The sequence below is a fragment of the Notothenia coriiceps genome, unplaced genomic scaffold, assembly GCF_000735185.1.
Source record: "Notothenia coriiceps isolate Sejong01 unplaced genomic scaffold, NC01 NC01_scaffold00009810, whole genome shotgun sequence".
Lineage (NCBI taxonomy): Eukaryota > Metazoa > Chordata > Actinopteri > Perciformes > Nototheniidae > Notothenia > Notothenia coriiceps.
This window is the reverse complement of record NW_011342511.1, coordinates 15,093-25,421: the sequence shown is the minus strand read 5'-3', so window position 1 is coordinate 25,421 and position 10,329 is coordinate 15,093. Positions and strand designations below refer to the sequence as shown.

Sequence of the window (10,329 nt, the reverse complement as noted above, 5' to 3'; positions counted from 1 at the left end):
TGCTGGCGTTTAGTGATGGTTGTTTAACCATTTTCGTATTTGATTATCCACAGATGTGTGTCACTGCTGTGGAAGCACTTTTGAAATGATGCACGCGCAGCGGAGCAGGTCACGCGCCCCTGACACAATTTGTTGTTTGTATTTTTCGCTCTGTTCTCTTTTTTGAATAGAGGGTGCATAACATTCAACTGCCCCGAAGATCCCGACGCGAAGCCTGGAGGGTAAACACACCAGGTTTACTAATCTACCCGCACAATTTGTCTGGTGTCGGAATGTCTCGCTATGTTAGTACATTCAACAAAACACCATTTAATTTCGGGTTAAAATGTGTTGTAACTGCGTTACTGAGCATTGTAACGGGTAATATATTACCCAAATTTCATTAGTAATGCGTTACATTACTTCGTTACAGCAAAAAGTAATATATTACTGTAACTCCGTTACTTTTGTAACGCGTTACACCCAACACTGGTGTGGAGGGAGTACGAGGCGGTAGGAGTTGTCTTCGAGTGTGGGGAAAAGTCATAATGAGTGTTCTACTATTGATTGGTTCTGTAAGGCGTAGCTGTGGCCGTCAATACCAGAAAATAAAGAGAACGTTTTCGACATTGAAGGCTCGTGATCTGTGATTTTGAATAGCGGTGAATGCTACAATATGAACAGGCTCGTGCTTGGCCCACTGGCATTGTTTGTTTATTTATTTTGAAAATTAACTAGCAACTCCGGGCTGTCATATAGCAACTGCTAAGCTACTGCAGCAAAAAAATCCTGGCGCCGCCCATGTCTTTCACACAAGAGTCACGAATGACACGCTTCAACGCTTCTTCCCATTCACTTTGAATGGAGTGACGTCACGCTTTGCCGAACTGCATTGTGGTACCGTCGATTCGCTTTGCTCGCGTTGCTCGCTTCAAAAGTTGAGAAAAGTTCAACTTTTCAAGCGTCAGCCAATCAAATCCCGTTATGCAAATCTGCCAGTACAAGCGCTAGCCAATCAAACCGTGTGTATGCTGGGAGAGCCATATTCCTCATTTCCTCATGTTCCAAAAAATTGAGGAAAAGATCATGGGGGGGAATCACCCGGTTTTGTACGACCAGTCCCTATTTACTTACCGGAATACAAACCGGAAGAGCCAGACATGGAGGGAGGTGGCAGAGATAGTGGGTTAAACTCGTAGGTTTTCGCCTGTTTGGGGATTTTATATCCAGTGTACGTTTTAACATTGAATGGAAAGCTTGCAGGCATAGACAGTATTTAGCCAGCATGGAATGTTGCATAAAATAGCACCAAAGACATTAATGTCATACATTTTCATCATATAAAGTGTGAAATGTAAAACCTTTTATGCAATTGACAGTGATAACGGGGTAAGGTTTTCATTCAGGGAGGAATAATTTTGTAAATTCTTCAAGTAATTCAAGAAATTAAGTTTATTATTTAATTTGATTTGATTTCATTAGAGGAATTGTGTAGGACAAGGTGGAAGTCACTGAGGGACAGATTCAGGAAGGAGAAAGCTAGGGATAAAGAAGCTAAAAGAAGCGGGGCAGGGTCGTCAGAGGGATATAAACCCTGGCGTTTCACGGCAGTGATGGGTTTTTTAACCCCATTTATCACTGACGGTGAGACGTCCAGCAATGTCCCCCGGCAAACACTGCCTCCATCCCCCTTTACTACTCCTGACCCTCAACCGCACAGCCTGGCGCCAGAGGAAGAGAGCCAGCTAAGTGAAAGCCAGCTAGGTGAAAGTCATTAGGTGGGGGGTTTCGGGACACTTTCCTCACTCGAGTAAAGTACTGGAGAATGAAACCTAACTTTGACTCGTCATAATTCTCCCCTTTTATCAGGTATGTAGATAGTACAAAAACATAGCAAATTGGGCCAAACTATAACATAGCATGTGTAAGGTACGGTGGCCCTGAGGTGCAAGACACCACAGCATTTCAGAAAACACTACAGCATTTCAGAGAACACCACAGCATTTCAGAAAACGCCGCAGCATTTCACAAAACGCCACAGCATTTCACAAAACACTAAAGCATTTCAGAAAACACTAAAGCATTTCACAAAACACAACAGCATTTCACAAAACACCACAGCATTTCACAAAACACTACAGCATTTCACAAAAAGCTGCAGAATTTCCCAAAACGCCACAGCATTTCACAAAACACTAAAGCATTTCACAAAACACTACAGCATTTCCCAAAACACAACAGCATTTCAGAAAACACAACAGCATTTCAGAAAACACTACAGCATTTCAGAAAACGCCACAGCATTTCAGAAAACGCCACAGCATTTCAGAGAACGCCACAGCATTTCAGAAAACACAACAGCATTTCAGAAAACGCTACAGCATTTCACATTGGACGGAAAGGGCAATGGGAAGTAGGGGTGCTGAGGGTGCTGCAGCAACCCCTGATGGAGGACAGGGAATCTGAACGTCCACAAGATTAAATGGAAAAATACAAATATAATTCAAAAAAAATGTCAGCCTTGATGTAACAACATTCATAATTAAGTAAAGATAACACCCTTTTCACCCCGGTTACATTTTCCATTTGCCCTGTATGATGAGCGATGTAAGTGATGAAAGAGAGAGAGAGACACAGGGCGCACCGGTACCGGCGGGGATTGTTGTTAGCTTCTGTTGCGCTAACGGATAAAAGAAGCTCTTTCTACAATAATGTGGAGGGAGAGCTCTCTCCTGACAGACTGAGAGGCTCAGTGAGTGTTTAGATAGTTCACTTTAGTGGGCGCATTTCCACCAGCCTTTTATAATCCGGTTGAATCGAACCCTGGTGCGTTTAGCCGCTTGGTGTGGTTCATTTGGGTCGGTGTGAACGCAGTCCGAGACCTCTTAAGTGAACTAAACAACCGGAATCTGGTCCACTAAAATAGGTGGTCTCGGACCGCTTGCTAGTGAACTCTGGAGCGGTTCATCGCTGGTGTGAACGCAGTCTGCACCAAAACATAGGAAGCGTAGTATTTACGTGTCACAAGAACGCGGGTGTCTTCATTTCTTTAGTGAAAGAGTGAAGCAGAATGATATGTTGAAAACAGGTTGAACAGTGTCGTGTAAAGTAAAAACAATAACTATCTAACTATATACATAAAAGTCAGAGCCACCTGCCGTCGGTGAAACGCCCCTCCTTACTGCAGAACGTCTCTCATGATATGTGTTATAATGTTTTGTATCGCACGTTGTCTGATTATATAATCATATGCGCCGTTGCTCTTGATATGATCTCCAGATTAACAGCAGCATGAAAATAACCTGCCGATGCTCCATGGCGGAGGCTCCATGGTGGAGGCTCCGGTAGAAATTGCCGGGATTTGCGTTTTTACCCCCTTAATGTCTGACCAATGGTTGAACAGCATTTCCGTGCACATGACTTGTGTTTAAAGTTTATAGTCTGTTTGAATTTTGTGTGAACGCAAACCGAACCTTCTGAAAAATGAAACAATGTAACAAACTGTCGTCTGGTGCGCACCAGAGAAGCAGACTATTAGAGCTTAAAAACCGCAAAACATTTTTGGTAATTCCTTCATAGAGAACAAATATTTCCTTTTTCAGTCATTGCAACAAGTTAATGGCTGCTAACTACAGTCAATTCAGGTGATATACTGCTTTAGTTATTCACTCATTAATGACAAGCTGGAAATAAGAAGACAGGCTTGATCTTCTTAAATAATAAAGAATAGAGAAATGATGTGGGTGTATTGAAGCCTCATTCTGTCTAAAGCACCTTTATCTTACTGTTATCCTATTCTAAATATGGAATCTGTGACATGATCTATACGTGTTTCATAGCTTTCTACTGTAGGACCACCTACTCTGTTAACCTGAGCAGGGTACGACCCAAACTGAAGCCTTTCTGTCTAACAAAGGCTCTGTTCTGCTTGCCTGCCAGACCCAAACCCACACAAAAGGCTCCTTCTGCCACCACTGCTATTGTTCCCACCCGCTGCCTTTAGTGCCTCACACTGTCGCAGTCTCTATGGTCACAGTCACACCCCCCGGCAACACACACATTCTCAGAAACACTCAACAAGCATCCACACAGAGAGGGACTGTAATAATTGACCTAGTAGTGACAGGTGCATTAATGTTAAGCTGCAAGATATCCAGATTTAGATTCCCAAGAGTCCTCCCTGCAGAATATGCATGCCCAGTTGATACTAAAAAGCACCACAAGGAAAAGCTTTTACTACCCAACACTGGTCAGATTTACTGTTCCAACAGACATCAACTTATCTCCACTTAGATATGAATTGAAGCGTTTGAAATGGTGTGAAATGTGTAAGATTGATACTATATTTATCCTAAAAGGGCTCTCAACACACTGACTTACCGACACAAGTGCAGACGGGGAACTCTGCCTGTAGATCCTTGGAAGGAGTATCCAGCAAGGTCTTGGTTGGGGTGTCCAGGTATCGCAGAGGAGACTCTAGGAATCCTCTGAGAGACGGAGAGGAGGGCAGTCCGTCCTTAGTTGGCGTGTCCTCCTCAGAGTAGCATGTGGTGGAAAGTACTGTTATATCCCCAGAGGATTCGATCTTCATACGCTTGGGCAGTGAAGAACACGGCATGCTGAACATATCCTCAAGTCTCCTGGCCTCCTGGTGCTGATTGTTATCCACCTTAGGGCTTTCTGTAGGTGTCTTGTTCATGGTTGCTTCACTTTGGGTCCCTGACTTGTTGACGTCCATCTCCCGATCGTCTGGATGAGGTGTGGAGCTGGTTTGAGAGTTGTGAATTAAGGGAGTCGATGATGTGGGACTGAGGTCCTGAGAACTTGTCTGGGACCGGTTCAGCGGCTGAGGGTCTGTAGACGTCTCCATGGACTGAGTGGCAGGTGCGTCTGAGGCCGAGTCCCCAAATTCAGCCTCAAACTGCCGGATCAGTTCTTCATACTTGGGGTCTATGTTCATGACACTCTGTAATTGTGAAGTGCTGGATGGAGATGTGGAGGTCACAGGTGTGCTGGTGTTACTGGAGGCCAAGATGCCCACTCCATCTGATTTAGGAAACAGGGCCACAGATGGGAGAATGTGGCCCATGAGGACCGGAGTGTTTTCAGACAAAGCAGAAACAGTGGAAGAGGGAGTCATTGAGGAGTTGGAAATGGATACCTGAGATTGGGCTGGGGCAGGGAGGCCTGCAGCAGCAGCCTGAGTGGAGTTACTGTGGATGGGTTGAGAGGGTAGCAGGCCGGCCAGGGCTGCGGCTCTGTCCATCGCGAGGACTGATGGTTTTTGTACGGTGATCTGATTCTGAGGCAGGAAGGTTGGCAGGGAGGCTTTCTGCTTGGTCTTCTTGATGATTATCGGCTTGGGTTTGGGCAGAGGAGGGACTGCAAGCATCCCGCTCGTAGCTTTAACAACAGGAGAACCTTGGCTGCTTTTTCTCCTCTTGGGTTCCTTGGGTTCCTGTTTGATGGGCAGATGTGGCAACCCTTCTGCCTCCATCTGTGGCCACCATTTTTTCAAGTTTTGACAAGCCATAGGTGCACGGGGGCCTGGTGCTCCAAAGACAGGGGAGTGGTTAGAGAAGAGGTTCCTCTTGTAGTGAAGGTGCTGTTGCAGAGCTGCCTGAGTGGAGTGGCGGATGGCTGCCTGGCCAGGAGATAGAGGACTGCCAGGGTAGTGCTGACCCAGCTGCTGACCATTAGCCATGCCGTAATGCCCCATGGAGGCAGTGTGATGGTAGTGCTCACCAGAGTCCGGTTCTTGCTTTATCCTGGCCAATGCTGGGTTGTCCTGGACCTGGACACCTCCATTCTGATTCAGCTGTTGTGGGACTGGAAGCTTGAAATTGCTAAACTTGCTGCTGGTGTCACCAAGCAGCTGTTTAAGCTCTGACATGGGGTCTGAGCTGCTGTGAGGCGCGGCAGCGTAGTGAGACTGGGGCTCAGATTTAACACACATCCACGGGTTCCTCTGTTCAGAGCCTCTACCTGCACCCTGCTGCCACTGCTGGGGATTAGGGCTGAAGCCTGGATGTTTTCCCTGGCCTGGGAAAGGAGAGGTAGAGGAGGGGAGAGGGGAAGCATCGGGTGGCTGGCCCTGGGAATGGGGTCTGTGGTGCTCGCAGGACCCTGGGGCCTGCTGGATGGTGTGTAGTCCTGGAGGGACGGATTGAGAGCGTGAGGAGGATGATTGGGGGCCGGGAGAGGACGGGATCACGCTAGTGCCATTGGGGGGTTGAGATTGGAGGTTGTGGGTATGTTGGTGGTGATGGAGGTTACTGTTGTAGGGAGATCCGGCAGCTTGTGGACCAGCACCAGATAACTGCGTCAGAGCTTCTATTGCGATGGCTGTCTGCAGACTGACGTTCTTTTCCTTGGCTATGGAGAGCACCTGGGGAGAGCAGGGAATTGGGGGTTTGGGGCAGGGCATATGGACTGAGTGAGGGCCTTGAGATCCCTGCTGCTGGGGATAGGGAGAAGACAGACGGTGGCCACCATTCATCTGGGGGTAGGGCTGAGGGTGATGCTGCAAATGGGGATGCTGCAGATGAGGGTGTACGTGTGGGGGAGCCTCCGCCGTCTTGCAGCCACCTTGATCCCCACTATTGGCCAACTTAATCTTCTTCTCCAGCCACTCAAGGTAGTCTGGACAGTCAGGCCCATCACAGTTGCAGTTGGGGGGCTTGTGTCCATGCTTAGCTTGGCTCAGTGCTGACTGGAGAGTGTTCAAGTCTTCTGGAGTTTGGCAGCTTCCCTCAGGTTTGGCCTGAACTCCATCAGCACCCACCTCTTTGGTGAACTTCTCATAGAGCCGGCCTGTGTTAGGCTTCACGGGGCAGGAGGAGGAGGAAGAAGGAGGCAGGGAGCCGGCTATAGCAGAGAAAGCCACCAGGTTGTGGGCGTCCTCCATGTTTGCGTGGTGGACAGGTTCACCAGGGGTGAGACCGCTGCTGCCGTTCCAACATTGTTGTTGGGTGTCACTGACCTTTCCATGTCCTGACACCCAGCACTGCCTAGGGGGCACACTCCCTGCCCTCTGCTGATCTGTTTCCATAGATGAGGCTTCATCATTGGGGAAGCGATTCACCCCATTGGCCAGTTCCAGGCTCAGCGCGCCTTCCTGGGGGCGGTCATGTGACCCAATTTCCATCTGGCCTCCACTTCTGGGGCCATCCACTGAAGTGACTTTGCGAACAGTCTGCAATACAAACAAGGACTGAGGTTAGTGAGATCATAATAATCCAATGAATCCAGCAACACTTGTAAAACAGTACACATTGTACACTAGGCATGATTTAGGAAAATCAACCGATGAATTTGTATTTTTAATATCCGACTCCATTCCCTTTTCCTCTTTCAGCTCTCATCCAGGGTTTCCCTCCTACTTCATACAGAACATACGGCGCTGCAGGGTCATGTCAGGAAAGGAAAGCGGCATTAACTATTGCTCCAATGGACTGTTTTCATAACAGGCAAGTGTTTTGTCGAGCAAGTCACAGGTCATGAGGCATAGTTTTACTGTTGTATATAAAAGGACATTGTGCTCCAGATCAGTTGGGCTATGCAAAGCAGGCAGTTGGCTCTAAAACATGTCACCCTCGGTGTGTGCGGCAGAGGAGAGACAAATACCAAATATACAAAACACAAATTTACTTTGAGGTCCAAAATATTTTACTTACATTAAAAACTACAAAGTTCTTAGTACATTTAAAAAGCGTAAATGCACTTTGAAAGGGTTAAAAAAGGGTGATTCTTTTTATTTTAAGAAAACAATTAGTATAAGAAACGAATAAAGATATTTAAGAAATGTCCCATACAAAAATAAATGTACTGAACTTGATAACATGTGTCTGTGATTCTGCTTTCATCGGTCTTGTGGAATTTTGTGTTGACTTTATATTGTTCATGATGGGCTCAACTCAGTCTCTGAAAGTGGGCAGTGCAACTTCCATTCGCTTGAGTGACTATATCCTTAACCCAAGACATTTTCTTCTAAAAGAAGACCTTAAATGGCAAACACAGAATCAACCAAATACCTGAAGATTAGTATGTCATCCTAAATACAAAACCAACAAAAGAAAACCCCCTTCCTGCCCTGGTTGGTAAAACCACAGTCAAAGAGCTGGAGAGCTAAAAATACTCAAATTCTTTGTTGGAATTTTCACATTGAGGGTTTAACCGTTCAAAACAGTATTCATTGAAGATTGTGGCTCTGCACATGCTCTCAAACAATCTGAGCAAACACCAAATGCAACATTGGATAAACATGAGCATGTATTTAAAGAAACACACCAGATGAACTTACAACTTAATGCTACCAAGTTGTAGGGAGTAAAATTGCAGTTGGGCAGAATTGATGTTGTATATGTACGGGTTGGTGTATGCAGACAGAAAGGCCTGTCTAGTGTTAAAAGTCATGGACGTATACTGCATGTTTGCATGGCTAATGGAACATGTGACTACTGTATAAAATACTTGTCCACGTGGTTGAACTACCATCACGCTTCTGTTGAGAGACTTGTGCTAAACAAACCAAGACACCCTATGGGATGTACCGACATTTAAGCGATGATGTAGACTACAAAAAATGATTTGGCAAAAAAAAAAATAGTACAAATAAAAGCTCCTTCCAAGTCTCTCAATGCTCAAGGTGATGTCTTCAAATGTCTTGTTATGTCAGTGAAACATAGATAATATCATTTATTAATAAAGTTAACGATTATTTTTGTTTCTATAATCATCATTTAATGTAATCAGTAAAATGTGTAATCTGGAATAAGTGTATGTTTTTTAAGTCAAACAGTAGTTCTTTGGAGTTTGGCCCATTTACTTCCCTGTCATGTAAACACTTGTATACGGTTCCATCTTTGCCACTGCCATATAAAAGAGATTCTGTTTCTCAAAGGGAATGTACCCGTTAAAGCACAGGTCAATTAAAAAGGACGCTTTGATGCTTCACTATCAGTGAAACAGCCCACCATGCATTACCTAAAAGATATAAGTATTTCATAAACATGCGTGAGTCACAAATTGGGGAAACATTGCTTCTTTAGTATTCAGGGTTTAAAGACCTTCTCGGGTGTTTTGTTGCACGTATCAAGAGCTCCAGCCACATTTCTCACTTCCTCTCTAAGTCAGAATTGGGTCAGTAACCACTAGTTTCTCCAAAAACTGCAAACACACCAATTGGACTTTTTTCAAAAGCACTCTGTTCTTTTGTTCAGCCTGAAGCAACATGAGATTTCATCGATAGAGCAAACAATAGGTGTAGGCAAATCATTTTACAATGTTTGATGAGATGTGAAATATCTTGATATGATACGATTTAAAGCCAACTATGGTGACCCACTGATGATGAATGTTTAAATACAACGTGCAAACAGCATTCAGCCCAGGTTAACCCCTCATAGATTGTCCTCAAATAACTCGAGAGTACCAGCAAACAGAGATAAACCAAGGGCAGTCTGAAGGATCATTGACAGAGTTCATGTCGTGGCTGAACAGTCTTTTCCAACAGCACATAATCAATGGCAGACTCACTATATAAATAGCTTTTTGGTGTTAGCCCAAAAGCTGCGAAGATGATTTATTACAATGTGAAATATTAAATTAAACGCACATTTTCTGCTTTTTAAATGTGATTTCTTTACTTCTCAATGTCTGTGAAATGAATAATTTTAAGGTGTGGACTAAACAAGAAAACAAAGGACTTTACAGTATCTTGGGCTTTTGGAAACACTGATGCACATTGTGGACGACATATTATCAAGCTTCATAAATGTGAAAATGTTATGGTTTCTTCACTCCTCTAGGAAAGCAAGATGTATATATATATGAGTTGTGGACTAATTGAGACATTTGGTAAACACTGATTGACATTTTTGGCCATTTTATGGATAAATTGGATGATTGAGAAATAACAAACTGTATTATAACCATTTGAGCGTCACATTATTAAACCTATATTCATACTAGGAACACAAATCATACCCTAAACATGCACCTTATGTAGCCTTCACTATAAAGGAGACTTCCATGCATCAAACCCTGCACTTTAAGAAGACACAACAAAAACAAAAACTTACACTTAAACACAAATCCATAGCAGGCTATCTGGTTCCTCAACATAAATGTGAACTAGTTCCAGATCCAGAAGATATACAAAACAGAGAACATGGCTGCTGTGTGATCCATCAGCGCACGACAGCAGAAGTGAGCCTGACGTGTAGCTTCCTCATCATTTGAATATTATTAAAATGAGCCTTTGCAAGTGGCTAATTACTGGACAGGCAGTATGCTCAGGCCTTTTGAATTCACCTTCTGCGCCGGGTGTCTGTTGGGGGTCCATGGGGG

The 10,329-nt window shown here is 44.6% G+C and overlaps 1 protein-coding gene across 1 annotated transcript in view; it reads right to left on the bottom strand.

The window, feature by feature from the left end:
* Positions 1 to 4,359: 4,359 nt before the first annotated feature.
* Positions 4,360 to 10,329, bottom strand: part of LOC104945597 (methylcytosine dioxygenase TET3-like) — a gene marked incomplete at its 3' end in the record, with an annotated part of 20,588 nt that continues 14,618 nt past the window's right edge. The window contains exon 2 of the mRNA XM_010771297.1: positions 4,360 to 7,174. Coding sequence (XP_010769599.1) covers positions 4,360 to 7,174 — 2,815 coding nt within the window. The remainder of the gene's footprint in view (positions 7,175 to 10,329) is intronic.